Source organism: Eptesicus fuscus, chromosome 5, assembly GCF_027574615.1.
Source record: "Eptesicus fuscus isolate TK198812 chromosome 5, DD_ASM_mEF_20220401, whole genome shotgun sequence".
Lineage (NCBI taxonomy): Eukaryota > Metazoa > Chordata > Mammalia > Chiroptera > Vespertilionidae > Eptesicus > Eptesicus fuscus.
In genome coordinates this window covers 59,682,930-59,699,411 of record NC_072477.1, presented here as the reverse complement: position 1 = coordinate 59,699,411, position 16,482 = coordinate 59,682,930, and the positions used below count along the sequence as shown (strand labels likewise).

The 16,482-nt window shown below is 38.8% G+C and overlaps 1 protein-coding gene across 1 annotated transcript in view; it reads right to left on the bottom strand.

The window, feature by feature from the left end:
- FBN1 (fibrillin 1) overlaps positions 1-16,482 on the bottom strand; it is a 233,037-nt gene that overhangs the window by 59,927 nt on the left and 156,628 nt on the right. Inside the window, exons 25-33 of the mRNA XM_028147684.2 lie at positions 15,760-15,885; positions 15,529-15,657; positions 14,597-14,722; positions 14,361-14,486; positions 13,027-13,149; positions 11,839-11,964; positions 9,778-9,903; positions 1,542-1,664; positions 1,282-1,404 (exon numbers count right to left, since the gene is read on the bottom strand). Coding sequence (XP_028003485.1) covers positions 1,282-1,404; positions 1,542-1,664; positions 9,778-9,903; positions 11,839-11,964; positions 13,027-13,149; positions 14,361-14,486; positions 14,597-14,722; positions 15,529-15,657; positions 15,760-15,885 — 1,128 coding nt within the window. The remainder of the gene's footprint in view (positions 1-1,281; positions 1,405-1,541; positions 1,665-9,777; positions 9,904-11,838; positions 11,965-13,026; positions 13,150-14,360; positions 14,487-14,596; positions 14,723-15,528; positions 15,658-15,759; positions 15,886-16,482) is intronic.

The window sequence follows — 16,482 nt, the reverse complement described above, 5'->3', positions numbered from 1 at the left end:
TGAAGGGTCCTGGGTTCGATTCCAGTCAAGGGCACATGCCTGGGTTGCAGGCTTGATCCCAAGAAGGGGGAGTGCAAGAGGCAGCTGATCAATGATTCTCTCTCATTATTGATGTTTCTAACTCTCCCTCCCTCTCCCTTCCTCTCTGAAATCAATAAAAATATATTTTTAAAAATTTTAAAAATAATCATGGGCATTAAATATCAAACACAAGAATCATACGTGCCTAATACATGAAGCACTACATATTTTCTAAAGAAGTAATGAGAGGTTTATGCTGACAAAACTTCACTGGGTTAGGCAAAAACAATTTTCAAGTATGATACAACTTGCAGAGAGTTACAAAAAACTCAGGTAGGTCACTTACTGGGTCCTTGCCTCTTTTTTGTTTGAATGATTTCTTATGAGCAAAGTGCTCAGGATAAATTAACACTTCCAGTCATGTGAGCAGCTATGCTACATAATGGTCAATGAGAAATGGATCTCAGTATCTTATTTAATACCAAAGCCCTGACATAAAAAGTATTACTGTTTTTACGTGTTCATGGAAGTATATGTATCATACAGGGTGGGCCAACATAGGTTTACAATTGTGAGTACTCGAAACAGTTTACTCTTCTACTATTATTTATTTATTTATTCTTATATTATTTATTATTATTAACCTACTTTTGCCCACCACTATATTCACACAATCACATTTCTAATCATCTATATTGAAAAAAATGTAGCAATTCATGTTAATTCCATGACTATTAATTATAACTGAAGAAAAATGTCATTGATATATTGTAAAACTGGAAGTGAATAAATTCCGTACAAAGCAGTTGTGAAATTCTTGCTTATACCAATGTGGGGTGATAATGATGACGGCCTGTGGGAGAAAAACATATACTGCCAACATGATCCAGAACCTAGCTTCCTACCGCAAGCTCACTCTCAAGTACGGCATGAAAAACAAGTCAACAGTGAGAAATGGGCACAAAAATATAAAAACTAAGGTTTATAAAAGGAAGTGTGACTTCTTTTAAATTAATGACATCATTAGATACAATGAGATATATAGAGCACTAATAACTATATACATATATAATGAGCTTCTGAGGTTTTCCTAACTGACCTAGCTCCAAATTTCCATTCTACAAGGATCCAGTTTCAAAGAACTAATCTTTTATGTTGAAGATGTCCATAACTGACACAGCCTTCAGAAAAGAATTGATGGTCTGAAAGACCTTACTTCTCTGACTGCTATTTATACAGTTGTTTCCATCACAAACCTACCTGTGCAAGTGAAGCCATCGCCTGTGTACCCCTCCTTACAGAGGCAGCGGTAGGAGCCCATGGTATTCTTGCAGTCTGCATGCTGGCTGCACATGTGGGTTCCATTGGAACATTCATCCAGATCTGAAGGAAACAGAACATACCATTATGAACAGAAAGTGTGTCATTGAACATCAATAATGCACACATTAGATTTTTCTTTACAGAATTCATATAATCTCTGCAGTTCATGGGAAAATGCCTGTTATTTTCCAACGCACCAGTGCACTTAATGCCATCTCCGATCCATCCGGGGCTGCAGCTGCATTTGAAGCTTCCTGCTGTGTTGGTACATACGGCGTGTCTGTCGCAATTGTGTGCTCCGATTTCACATTCATTGATGTCTGCAAAAAAGCAGCAGCGGCTTAAAAAAAAGTTTAGCACAGATGCCTTTTTTGGCCCTTTAAGTTGTAGCGATAGCAACTTAGTAACATCAAAAGTGAACTTACTTTCACACTTCCCACAGTAAAATATATATTGGTTTAACATCCACCTAAATACTCTACATAGATTGAACAGCTTTAAATCTCAATTTATAAAAAAACAACATGACGCTACTTGCTATTATTGACTCTCAATTATTTTCCATTATCCTATGTAAGTGTCTAGTCACTGCAAAACCAAAGGAAACATTTCCCAGTTGACCTTAAAAAGTGAGTTGCCTCATGTTCTATGGTATTAACACTCATGGTCAGGCGTTTCTATATCCAATATTTTTATTAAGTCAGTCATACAGACAAAGGAATGCAATGTGCTAGCATATTGGAAATATTCTATATATTCAATATATTTTCTATATTCATATTCTATATTTTCTATATTCATATTCTATATATTGAATATATTTTATTCTTAAATGTAAAATACTATTATTTAATTATGCTTTATTTTTATAACAGTTTTACTTTAGGTATTGCTAATTTAATCATTTGCAGAGAATGTTCCTTAAGGAAGTGTGTGAACCTTCTTTTCTCTAGCTTCTTAGAGTTCTAGCCCGTTGGAGACCCAAGTCTTTTTGCTTGGTTCATGTAAAACTCAAATCAATCCAATGGAGATGTCTCTGTAAAAGGAGTACCAGATTAGGGTCACATTACTAAGACTCCCAATTCTTGAAAGTTCTCCGTTCTCCAAATTTTCCTTTCCAAATATAGCCAAGATAGATTCTCTAATATGAAAGTGTTATTATAAAGAATATAAATGGTTTTTTTTTTCTGTGAAGTTTTAATTTAAAATAAGGTTTATACAGTTGGTCTTTGTCTCCATTGCTGACACAGAGCTCCTAAAATCTTGGAATTTCCTAAGTGATGAGAGTGAGGAAGGTGTCTTTTATTATGTTAATGAGGCAACTGTAAGCAGGAGGGCTGGTTGGAAGGAGAACCATCCCTCTGATTAGAGGCTTAGAACTTTCAGTCCCACTCCCCTGATTTAGGACAAGGTATGGGGAGAGGGGTTGGAGGGTGAATCAATCCAAGGCCACTCATGCCTATGTAAAGAAGCCTCCATAAAATTCCAAAAGAACAGGATTCGTGAACACATGGAGATTCAGCAAGAGCATAGAGTTCCACATCCCTTCCCCATGTCTTGCCCTATGCACCTCTTCCATCTGGTTGTTCCCGAATTACATCCTCTGTATAACAAACTGGTAATCTAGAGAATAAACTGTTCATGTGGCTTCCGGAGTTCTGTGAGCTTCTCTGGAAAACTAATCAAATCCAAGGAAGAGGTGTGGGAACCTCTGATTTACAGGATTTGCAGCCAATCTGTCAGAAGCACAGGTAACAAACCTAGACTTGTGATTGGCACTTGAATTGGGACAGTCTTGTAGTACTGAGCCCTTAACTTGTGGACTCTGACACTATCTACCTGAAGCTAGTGTCCAAATTTCACTGCATTATAAGACACCTTGTTAATGATCAGAATTGGAATTGGTGCCATAATCTTATTTCCTAAAATTAATCCATTAGATAAGGAAAGTCAGGCATCTTAACCGTAATCAACTTTTTTTATTAGTTAAGAACAAGAGCTCATAGGTATGGATGACTCTATAGAGAAACCAGTGCCTAACACAAAACTTGGGTCAAGAAGGACAATTTTGGCCTACAAAATGTTGTAAGAATTTTCAGTGATCGCTTGAATAGTGGCATAAATAGGAAACTGGGCAAGAAACTTATGTGTACCCTTTTGTTTACTTAAGAAGCCCAATTAAATGATTTGAAAGTGTTTGCAAACCCCCCACTGTTTGCCAAATATTTCATCTGAAACTCTGACATGGTCCTAGGCTCTTCAGCTTCTTCAAAACTTCTAGAAGAAACGCAAAATAAAATAATAACATTTCCATACCAAGTTATTTTGCAGTGTCACTAATAATCATAAGGTGAAAACACACCTGGAAGAAAGTTCTTACAATTACAACGTATTCTATAGGTGACTTTAATGTAACCTTGGCAGCCACATGAACCTATTGAGTTATTAGCAGGTCAAAGGGAGGCACATACCAGGCAGCTTTAGACATGTGATTGGGAGCTTTAACCAACTGGATAATTGAGCCGGGCACATTCCAGGCCTGCTCAGGTATAACAGTGCTAAGTAGGCACAGGAATTCAAGAAAGTAAGCCTGACCTAAAGGGCCCCCAATCAGAGCCATGGACATGTCTCTCTTCCTCAGATAATCACTCCCCTCAGAGTTAATGATGCAAGCCAGCAATTCTTGAAGAGTCCTCTTAATTTCCCTCCTTTATTTGTCATGATCTCTGAATTAGGTAGAAATAATGAGCTTCAATTGCCTAAGTACTATAACCCCCAAATGTTGCAAAATCAAGAGATTTTCTAAGTGAAAAGAATTTAGAATTCTACTTTCCTTATCCTCAGTTTCCAAGAAGAAGATACAGAGGTCCCCAAAAGCATGGGGACCTTTGAAGGCCTCACAGCCAGTGAGGGGCAGAGCCAGGACCACCAGTAACTCACTTTCCCTGTCCACTGATTAGTGCTCTTTTCCTTAGGCCACAGCTGCCTAGTTGGGCTGATTTCTTTAGATACCCAGGATTTTATTCTAAGTCCTGCTTTAGGGAGTTTTCAAAATCTTGGTGAGTTTAACAGACTCATAGAAGTCTTCACTAATCTTTCCTACTAAGTATAATTTTCAAAGATTATCATAGCCTGTCAATCTAATAATTCTGTAATCTTTTTTTTCCAGTTTTCTAATAACCAAAGTTACCTTTATTTTCATATGAATTATTTTTACCTTCCATATTTAGTGTTGCAATTAAAAAAATGACAATTTCCTTTAAAACGAGAGCCGCCCTGGCTGGTGTTGCTCAGTGGTTGGAGTATCGGCCTGCACATCAAAGGTTCTCGGGTTCAATTCCCAGTCAAGGGAGCGTACCTGGGTTGCAGGCTAGATCCCTGGCCTAGTGGGGGCGTGTGCAGGAGGCAGCCAATCAATGTGTGTGTCTCTCTTTCCCTCCCACTTCCTCTCTCCCTTCCACTCTCTAGGAAGCAACGGAAAGAATACCCTTACATGAGGATTAACAACAACAACAAAAAATTAAAAATAAAAGGAGATACTCCCTCCTTTTTAAATTATTAATAATGTGCTAATATAAATTTCTAATTCAAGAAAATATGTGCAATTTCACCACACATTTTCAAGGTGAAGAGAAATTATATTTGTAAGAAGCCAAGTGTCATGGGCTTTAGGATATGAGGAGAGAGTAACTCAGGAGACAATATTCAATTCCCCATGTTGTGAATATCTGTATATCATCATTTCAATGTCTTACACTCTCAGTATGTGACATGTAAATTAGAAAGACTTGGTCATAGAGTATAAAGGCATCTCCACATAAAAAGTTGCTGCATGTGTGTATGTGCACGCATGTGCCAACTATTATTCCTTAATCGGTTTCGTGGCAGACTTGGGCCTAAGACTGCACCTCATTATAAAAACAAACAGAAGGGGAAACTGAGCCATAAGAAAAACAGGCAAACAAAAATGCTGCATTCTAATTACAACGCTCTAGTCTTCAGTAATGTGAAGGAAACATAGCACGCGTTTGCCAAGAACATCTCTTTCTGTACAAATGTTCTCTTTCCCCCACAAGTTTGCTCCAGACAGAAAATTCCTTTTTAAGATTAAGAAGAAAGCATAAGCCAAGGAAAGCAAGGGAATTCAAACTTAGGGCTGACACTGCAGCCTCCGTCCGTAACCCCACCAGAGCTGCCTCACAGACTCAAAGGTCCTATTTGCAGGGCTCCCTGGAAGGGCAAGGGTGTGGCCTGAGCAGACCCCAGGCGCAGGCTTGGGTGTGTTCCACTGCCATTCAAACAAGGGCTGTGCTCTGAACTGCTTGGCCGCCTCTGACAGTCAGACAGGGAGAGGCTGTATCACCCACACAAACACCTGCATTCCCACCATCTGGGCATCAGTCACGTGCTGACACACTGTGGCATCTCCTTGATTAGGCATTGGGGAATAGGACGTTTGAGTGAACGGAGAGGCCAAGCGTGAAGGTTACTTGGATTTCTTCATTTGAATCCAAATTTGGAGCCAAGACAATTTAACTGAACACCCACCGAGTTTCCACAGGCTGACAGCCAGTAGAGGACAATTAGTGGTGATAAGAAGCTGGAAGAAAGTGGGTGCAAATTGTCACTGAATGCTGGTGGTTTTAAAGTATATGATTCTCTCTCATGGACCCACTGGCAACATTTCTCAGGTAGAAAGAAGCACACAGTTTGAGAAATGGAATTACCAAGAAATCTCGCTATTTTAACTCAACACAACTGATGTACATGGCATACCTTGCTAACTGATCGAGTGAGCACATGAGGGTGGAAGGTTCTTGCAAATTAGCTTGTGAAAGCCAGGACCCACCAAGGATGGCATCCAGCAGCAACCTAGTTTTTCTCTTTCTGATTGGTTGTCTAATGACAATTAAGCAAAATGAGCAGCAGAAGCCTTGCATGGGGCCACAGAAACACTGTAACCCAGCAAGCTCCCTCAAGCCAGGGACAGAGAGCTGTGTTCTAGATTCAAACAAATGTACTTTCTCCCTCCATTAAATCGAACATTCCCCTCAGCCTAGGATTTGGACAACGCTTATGGAGAAAAAAAGAAACCCTTAACATCTGTGTAGGCTGGGAATGTAAGTCAGTGGGTGGATTCTGAACACTGCTGAAGTGATTGGGGTGGGGGGGGGAAACATGTTTATTTGTTAAAATGGAAACAATCAGTAATGACAAGGGAGCTGAAATATTTAGACAAAGCTGTAATGGAACCCAGAGGACATTTTTCTAGTTCTCGTGACACAAAGTTCCTCCCTATGAAATAGTATACATATTTTTATAATTCCTTTACAGGCTCTTATTTTAAAAATATATATTATGTATATTATACATATTATGCTTGTATAGAAATATATATAAGATATTCATCAAAACATAGTTCCAGGTCTGCCCTCCGTTGTTATTTGTTGTGTGGCTTGCTTGTCCCATTAGGCGAGAACATATCTGTATTTATATTAGTTGCCTGGGACATTATAAACACTTGTGTTTAACACGGCTATCACCAAGGTAACCTGCTAGTATTCTAAGTTGGGAGTGACACTAATTTTAAACTAAAAGCAGGCTAAAAGAGCCCTAGTTACATGGGATTAAAAAATATTTTGGCTCAGGTTTTTTAAAACTTGTTTTTAAGTATACCACACGTGCTGCCAATTCCTGTTTGTGTAAGTCATTTTCAATCAGATGTGATACCCTTGGTTGTTAATAACAGTATTTACAGAGGCCCTCTTTTTCTTCCCCCCGAATGCACTCCCTCCTTCCCTACTTCACTGCAGGGTGTTCGCCCAAGGGGAATGCTTATATGATTTCTTCAAGCTCGTGAATCAGTAGAAGAACTAGGAATAAAATCCAGAGTTCTTCTGCCTCCCAGGAGAAGAGCACAGGCCACGCTGCTGTGATACCAAAGGGGCCATGAGACTGGCGTCTTCTCCCTACAGTGCTATCTGGGTTTTACGGAATTAAAATTCATCTTAGGCTATAATTTGAAAGTAGGTGGATGTTGACTCTTGGGAAGAGATAGAGTAATTTCTTGGACTTCAAATCTCTGTTTCTGTTCACATAATTTACTGAAAGATTGCTGTTCGTAAAGTAAAACTGGTGTCATCTTACCTCATATGATGTACACAGCTCTTCTCACCACAGTCTCAGTATCTGTGCAAACTCACTTAAAACCAAGCCTTCTAATATAGAGGGGAAGACTTTTCTTCCTTGAAACTGACTTCAAGTGTGTGTCAGTAAATAGTAGTATAGAATTTTGCTAGACTAGAAGTTATGTCTTCAATTAAATGGCTTCTAGACACTGTCTACGTCTCATTTTACAATAACAACAGGAGCTACTATTTATTGACGGGCTACTGAATGTCAAGCACTGTGCCAAGGGCATTATATCTCATTTACCTAAAATAAAATTAACATCGCATGAAAATGTAAGCTGTCTGCATGGTGAAAGGCCTAAAATAATTGGCCTCTGCACATGCCCCTCTTAGCCGGAATTTGGAGCATACAATTCTAGAAATCTCTTTTTCTTATAGCTGAAGAGCATCCCATTAGATTAACTTCTTTCTTCTTAAACATCACTATTTCCTGGGGTGAATTTCAGTGAGTTCAACTGAGCCAAGCATTGGCATTAGTCTCTATTAAGTAAAATGCAATATGAAACTATCCTACCTTTGCCTTCATTCCTGCCAGACCCCTCCCCCCTCATCCCAAGTTCTGTATTTATACTGGAAGCTAAAAATAAAGCTTACACCATCGATGTAGTGAGCTAAGCATCATTTGTATCCCAGAGACCACATGAGGAGTTGATATTTTAAACACTGTGCTATTAGAATGGACCCCTAGCCATGCTTCATATGAAGAGTAATATAGTGAGGATGAAAGCATTCCAGCTTCATGCTTATTTTTATAATTTGGCTAGAATCTGCCATTTTTGAACCAATGGTAATATTATTGGTGTTATTTTGTATATCTATAACTTTGAAACTTGGTATTATTGTGCAGCTTAAAATGATAATATATTTGGGGGTTTTCTTGGAAAATGCTGTTATAATTTAGAAAAGGATCTGTACACTTACCACGTTGCCAATCTGAAAATATTTTAATGTTCATTTTAAGTCACAGGGGCTTGCCAAACTGGCATTTGGAATTAAAGTCTGTTATTTGTAAAGAAATTATGCAGTTACCTAATTCAAGCTCACCATGGTCTCTATTATGTTTTAAATTATGTTATATGCCATAATCTGTTCTAGAAATAATTACTGAAAAATGTTGCTCATTATTCTACATACTTAACACATCATTGTCCCAAGTTTGAAAATAACAACTAAACACTTCAAAACAAAATCACTCACAAAGAATTACCTCTTTCATTTGGCATTTAATAGAATAATCTAGAAATACTGTGAAAAGATTTTCTTGGTTCCTGGGTCGATGCTCAACCACTGAGCAACCCTGGCTGGGTGTAGAAAGATTTTTCTTATTGGTATTATTGTGCTATTAGTATTAGACAACCAAAATTACAAAATGACTTATTAGTACTACATAAGATTTGTTAAGTCCCAAGAATAAAGACTTATTTGGGCTAATGCCACTTAATACATCAAAAGCACACTAATTTAAGGAACTAGAAGACTGATGAGAATTGATGAAATATTTGAATTATAGGATATGCTTCTTTAAAAAGTTATGACCCTAAATAAAGTGTTGGCAGTGGAGGTTATTGAGAAAGGCTTGCTTTAATACAATCACGTGCCATTTAATAATGGGTACGTTCTAAGAAATGCATAGTCAGGCAATTTTTGTCGTTGTGCGAACACCAGAGTGCACTTACACAAACCTAGATGGTGCAGCCTCCTACTGTAACTGGATGTGCTGTACTGTTATATGACTGGCTGTGCAGTAGGTTTGTTCGCACGAGTATCACCACAAAGACATTGAGCTACGACATTACTACAGCAACATTTCTAGGTAATGGGAATTTTTCAGCTCCATTATAATCTTATGGGACCACTGTTGTAGATGTGGTCTGACGACCTAAACATTATATGTGTTGGACAACTGTAAAGGGATATGAATGTTTGGTAATTAGCATGTTAATTACTTTGATATAAAATGTGATTTTTAATCTCATAAAAATGTGATACTTATAGTGTTTATTATAGTGGTAATTTATCCAATATGCCTTGTTTCACAGGTAAAGAAAAAACTCTCAGCTTAGATCCAATCTATAGTAAGACAAATTTCAAAGAAGTACAGAATAAGTTAATAAAAAATGTTATACAAAATGCTTTATAATGTAATTAAAATGTTAGTAGATCTAAAATTTGTATTAATCTATAATTATGGTAGCAGTCTCTTAACCACTTAATGTTTTATTGTCTGATTTAAAAAACATACCTGTACAGCCAGTTTTTCCTTTTTTGCCTGAATATCCCATGTCACAGTGGCAGATAAATGAGCCTTTCGTGTTTTCACAGGTTCCACTTAGACAGATATTTGGATTCAAGTCACATTCATTAACATCTGTAAAACATAGATATCATTAATGCATATAACCATTTGTTTGATATCAGTGAATACTTTTCCCCCTAGATAATGCAACTGTGCTAAATAATTAGAAAGGGTGAAATACTTTCTCTCAAAAAATGCATCATATCTGTGAAACTCAATTCACATGTGCTTTCTACATTTCAGGCTAGCCATGCACACTGGCAATTTATCTGGGCCATAGGCAGGAGGACAAGTAAGCAAAGAAACTGATTGACTCTAGGCTAAGTATAGAGCCTGTTTATGTGACAGTCTAGAAACCTTTTCAAAACAGCATATTATGTTGCAAAATGAAACTTTTAATTCAGTTTGCATGATGCCAACAAGTTAGTTTCCATATTTTTAAAGAGAGGACAGATAAAATAGTAGTCTTAGTGTAGGTAGTTACAAACTTCACTTTTTCCCAAAATTTAAAGTTATTTAATTTTTTATGACATTCACTTTCATTTCTGGGACTTCACAGATATTCAGAAAGGGTTTTCTGAAGCTATAAATGTGATACAATTTAAATTCCTGCTTCTGGACAAGATGGAGTAACTGGCACAGAATTTACCTTCCCATCTGAAGCAACAAAAGGACAATATAGGCAACAAAAGACAGTGATCTCAAAGAAAGAAAACAAACTGGATGAGTTCTATGAAGCCCCAGATTACTATGTAGGGAGAGTCTTAAGTCCCAGGCACAGAGAAGGGATGACAGATGGAACCAGGTAGTGTCCCTGGGTCAAGGAGGTGAAGCTAGAATTCCTGAAAGGCCCAGGTCACTAGAGTTCACAGGGCAGAGCAAGGGACAGATGGAAACTGCACAGTGAGAAAGCATCCAAATACCTGCAAAGGGGCCCAGTCAATATTCAGATGAATAATGATCAGTGGACTCATCCAAGGAAACTACTGGAAGCTGGGGGAAGTACCACCCACAGGAATTAGAGGAAACAATCATCAGCGTTCACGGAAGGCCTGGACCTACCAGTTTGGAATATCCCAGAATTCACAGGGGTTTGGGTAGAGTGTCCAGAAGGATCTTGCCACCGTAATGGAGCAAAATTAGCCCAAAACTAACTTCTCTTAAAAGCGTAAAAGCAAGATTTTGAAAGGATCAATCTGTTTCCAAATAACTTAACTGAGTTATGTAATAAAGCTCAAGAATATTTCTAGGAATCCAAAAATATCTAGCACCTAGTAAGTAAAAATTTATAATGTCTGGCATCCAATCAAAAATTACCAGGCATTCCATGAAGCGGGAAAATATGACCCATCATAAAGAGAAAAGTCAATTTACTGAAATGACTCAGAACTGACACAGATGACAGAATTAGTAGACCAGGACATTAAAATGGTTATTATAACTGTATCCCATATGTTCAAAAGCTAGAGGAATGATTGAACATATCAAATAGAGACACAGAAGTGTGAAAAATACTTAAATAAAATTTTAGAGATGAAAATGATGTCTGAAATAAAAAACATACTGAACAGAATTAAAGGCAGATTAGATATTGCAGAAAAGTTTAACACATTTTAATACATAGCAATAGAAACTCTAAAACAAATGCAATCAATTCTAGAGTTATTGCATTTTATCAGAAATAAATTTTGCTTGCTTTTAAACATTTTAAAAGCCTAAACTCTAATTATAGCAGGAGGGCTAAATGGACAGAAATAATGCATAGACAAAACAACTCTATCTGGAGTTGACCAACCGTAGCTCAGTCCACATAACATATCTGAGCATCATATGACAGTCACAAGGAAGCTGCTTTTTGAAATGCCAGTTTTGGAATATTGGCATTATACCCCTAAATATCCTTACTTCCCATATAGGATCTATCAGCTACCCAAACTAACCTTTATGTAATTTAACAGTACTTGTGAATAATCAGAGAAAATGGAAAATTCTGTTTTCTTTGCTTACCTACACAGGTCTTCATGTCTTCAGATGCCATGAATCCATCATAACACAAGCACCTGTACTCTCCAGGTATGTTGGTACACTGACCACCATCACAGATATTGGGGTTATCTTCACACTCATCAATATCTGTAGAGAATAAAACCAACAATGACCTGTTGTTGATATTGGTTCTATTAATTCAGTAACCCAAGTTGAATGGACTCAGCCTACTTGCATTAGAGAATTAGTTCTCAAATCCAAATGAAGCTTTCCATAGAACATGCTTTCAGGAGAGAACAATTTTCAAGATTCCAACATACTGTTTAAGATCAAGGTCCACATCCACTTAAAAGTCCATCATTTAATTAGCAATTTTTATCTCTGATATGAATTTATCATTCAAAAATGATTATGAATCCTATTTTTTATTCCTAAAGTCTATCATCTTCTGTTTTATTGATATTTTTAAAGTGAAAACTAGTTAATAAGCATATCTACTCAGATGTAATTTTAGTGAAAATATTTCCAACATTTAATTTTTATAGCAAAATATATATTTAGGGCTTTTCAGGGAGATTTTTCTAGGTCAGATAAAATACTTTTGGCCTCTATACCTAAGTTCTCTTCTTAACCCAAGCCAAAATCAGTACCTATATTACCCACCTCAGTTTTCACCTCTAGATGCCTACATGGCTCTTCTAGCCCAGGATGATATATCGAGAAGTGTAAATTAGACCAGCATTTCTCACATCCAAATCACTTGGAGAGCTTATGAAAACAGATTACTGTGCTCTACCCCCAAGAGTTTCCAATTCAGTAGGTCTGGGATGGGGCCTAAAATTTTTTATTTCTAACACATGCTCAGGTGAGGCTGATGCTGCTGGTCCAGGCAACACACCCTGACAAGCACTGAAGTAAGTTGAGATCAGATTCTTCAAAATTCTGATCAATGAAGACACTATTTTTAGACTCCACTGGTTGAGCATGTGCCAGATACTACACTAAGTGCTGCACTTACTCTTCCACATAGGCAATCTGACCCTGTTTTATAGATGAGAAATCTTATGCTAAGGATCTTTATCAAGGACACACAGCTAGAATATGTAACAAAACAAAGATCTGGATTCAGGACTATTAACTCCACAGCCCAGGCACCAAACTACTCTATAAATGGACCTGTTATTTCCCAGGAGGCTAAAACCTACTTACCAGTACATGACCTCTGGTCGGGCATCAGTGCAAATCCTGGCTGACAGCTACATTCATAGCTACCTTCAGAGTTTGTACAGAAGGTCTCACAACCACCATTCATTATGCTGCATTCGTCAATGTCTAAAAAAAATAATAATAATAATATTACCTTTTTCTGTGTTTATGATCATGGCATGTGTTTATAAATTTTAGGCATGGGTCAAGGAAAACAAACAAACAAACAAACAAACAAAAAAGAACATCCTAGGGCAACTGGAAGTCACCACATTGCTTGATTCCCTCAAAAAATATGAACTACACACCTACTGTGTGCTAGAGATGTGAATCTCATGGTGAATGTGACAGACACAAGACCTACCCTCATAATGCTGAACTGCAACTGGAGAATTAGGTAAACAATTAATTACACAATACACAGTGTGCCACATGCAATGTAGGACAAATGCTAGGGGCTATGAGAACATATATGACAATGACCACACGAGTGAAATTCTCTGGGTCATAGATTCAGTTATAAACTTGACATTCGCTTTGACTGGCTGAAGTTCTAAACCTTTCAAGAACTTGAGTTAGAGTTCTGAGTTGTCCTGGGCCATATTTCAGGAGAATTTTTGGGCTGATTTATGACTTTGGGTAGAAACCATGTGAGACTTGGCAGTTCCACATGATGTACACCCCAAACCAGGCAAAAACTGGCTGTTTCCACAAAGTTTCACTTTGACTTTGGGCATAATAAAGCCACAGCGTTTTCTGAGCCACTCTTTCCAGCACGACGAACCCTACAGAGGGCCAGCCACAAAGCAAAAGGCTTGTCCCACATAACCCCCTCTTTAAGGAGTGCCAGGCCTGGCCTCCTTCTGGGTAAGATATCATAGTCTTCTTTCGAATAATTATTCTTTGAAACCTCTCAGCTGATCTAAACCACCTAAGGGCAGAGATTACACCCTATGTTGTTTTATTTTCGTCTTTTTCACAGCACTCACCATGCTTCATTATTTCAGGGGGTTAGTAATCACGTGCTGATTTGCCTGGTTAGGCATATGTGTAAACAGAGCATATGCTACCATTCACCATTAAAGCAGCATGGGTCAAACTATACTTGTTAGAACTAAAACATTCCACAGCTCTCTCTTAGCTGCTCTTTAAACACACAATGAGGTGATATCTGAAGATTGTAAGCCACAAGGAAAAGACTTTTACTTACAGGGAAACAAGAAAGATTAAGTAAAGGTCACTAGTGATGGGAGCAGAACTCTGAGAACATGGCTTGCGTGCTTTAGAAAGAGACTAATAAAAATAAAATATAAAACAATGTACTATATAGAACTTACCCACGCAAAACAGCCTGTCCGGAGTTGAATGATAACCAGGGTTGCAGGCACACTGATATTTCCCTATGAGGTTCACACACCGGCCATTGGGACAAAGGTTTGCACTCAGTTCACACTCGTTGACGTCTGTGAAGAAAATAGGAAGAGCAAAGAGCCAGCCATCAGCTTCGGACTCTGGCAGAGACGTGGGTTGAATGACTGACCACAAGTAAGTGGTCTGAAGTCTTCCTCCTTACCAATACACGCTGAGATGTTGGGGGACAGCTGATGACCAGGAGGACATTCACAGCGGTAACTTCCCTCGGTGTTCAGGCAAGCGCCTCCTCGGCACAGGAGGGGATCTCGCAGACACTCGTCAATATCTGCAAAATGGAAACGACCCGTGTTGAAGATGTTGGTGGTGTCCTGCCCAGGTCCCCATGCCCAGGCCAGTGTACTCATCACCCCATTTCTGGGTGTCCTGGCTGCTAACGGCTCACAGATTCCTTCTTGAAGAACTGCTGTGCATTTCACTCACAAATATCTGGGAGGTGAGATATTGTATTTCCCTCCCTTGCTGGCGGCCACCCATGGCCAATAGTTGATTGAACTGATGTGGAAACAGAAAATCTTGGCCTCCTTGTTTCAAGGTAGGACAATTCTCCGATGCCATTCACACTCCCGAGTCACCTGTGGAAGCCTGGTAAGGCTGAAGTCTGCCTCTCTTCTCCTTCCCTCACCTGCCTCCCTTACTTCTTCAGGCTCCTCCTGAGAGCACTCCCTCAAAATAATCTCCATCTCAGGATTATTGTTTCTAGGGGCCCTGATTTAATGCAACCAGCTTAATTAATCTCCTTTTCTAGGAATATTGGGCAGAGACGCTATAATGTGATCTTGAATATAACTTATGTTTGAATTGTTCTCTCTTCCCTGGGGTGTCTATTCTAGGTTTTACACTCACTTGTCTGGGACCCATAACTGGTGTCGGAGGCCACCCACCACCCCGCAGCATGAATTCCCTCAGCTCTCCCACATGTCAGTCTCCCACTGCCACAGACTGATTCCAGACTCACTGGTCAGGAGAGCAGAGCACTGGGGAAACAGGAAGAAGCCGAGCCATGGGCCATGAGTCCTCAAAGCTGCTTGGAACCCTTTCTTTCCTGTGCTGATCAAACGGGCACACACTTACCCATGCAGTTCTTCATCATCATGAATCCACTTTCATAGCCTTCGTCGCACTTGCATTCAAAGTCCCCTGGGGTGTTCACACACTGGCCACGGCCACAGAGGTCGGGAGATATGCGGCACTCATCAATGTCTGCACAAAAGCAGCAAGTGAGTATCAGGATAGCCTTCATTCTTGTGGAATAAAGATGAAGAGTCTAACGGTTGTCCCTCCAAGGTGAGCCCCCTCACTGACCTGTGCAGTTCCGTTCTTCAGAGTCAAGAGCAAAGCCACTGTCGCACCTGCACTTAAAACTGCCAATGGTGTTTCTGCACTTGCCGTGGGTGCAGAGGCTGGGAATCATCTTGCATTCATTGATGTCTTCAAGAAAAATAAAATGTGTGAAAAGTTGTGAGTAACCAATAGGTCTCAATCCCACCGTGTTAAACCCAGGAGGTTGGAGGGTCTTGATATAAGGTCTTGGCAATATACATTTTAAAGACTGTGTGATGACCCATGAGAAATATGACTGTGTACACATTTCTCGTCTTTTAAACTTCTGTTTCAGAAAGCATTATCAGAGAAGTAAGGAGTGTGTTTATTTGGACTTTTAGAATCCAGCCTGATACACACTGGACATTTAACTATTTGCTGAATGAAGGGTCCAAACCACTAGTGTTTATACTTAAAGCATATAGAAGATTATTAGCATATATTGCCTCACAACAACCAATTGAGTGTGTAGAGCAAAGATTTTCATCCTTTTTCATCTCCTGGCACATATAAAGTAATTATACTAATATATATATATTGGTTTAGCATAGAATGAAACTCTATGGCTATATAATATTACATTCTTGGCTGATCTGACAAAAAAAATGGGTATAATATTGATTCATTCACACCAGATGGCTATTATTGTGTTGGCTGTTGTCATTTTTTAATTTGACAATCTCAGGGAAAAGAGGTTAGTGCCCT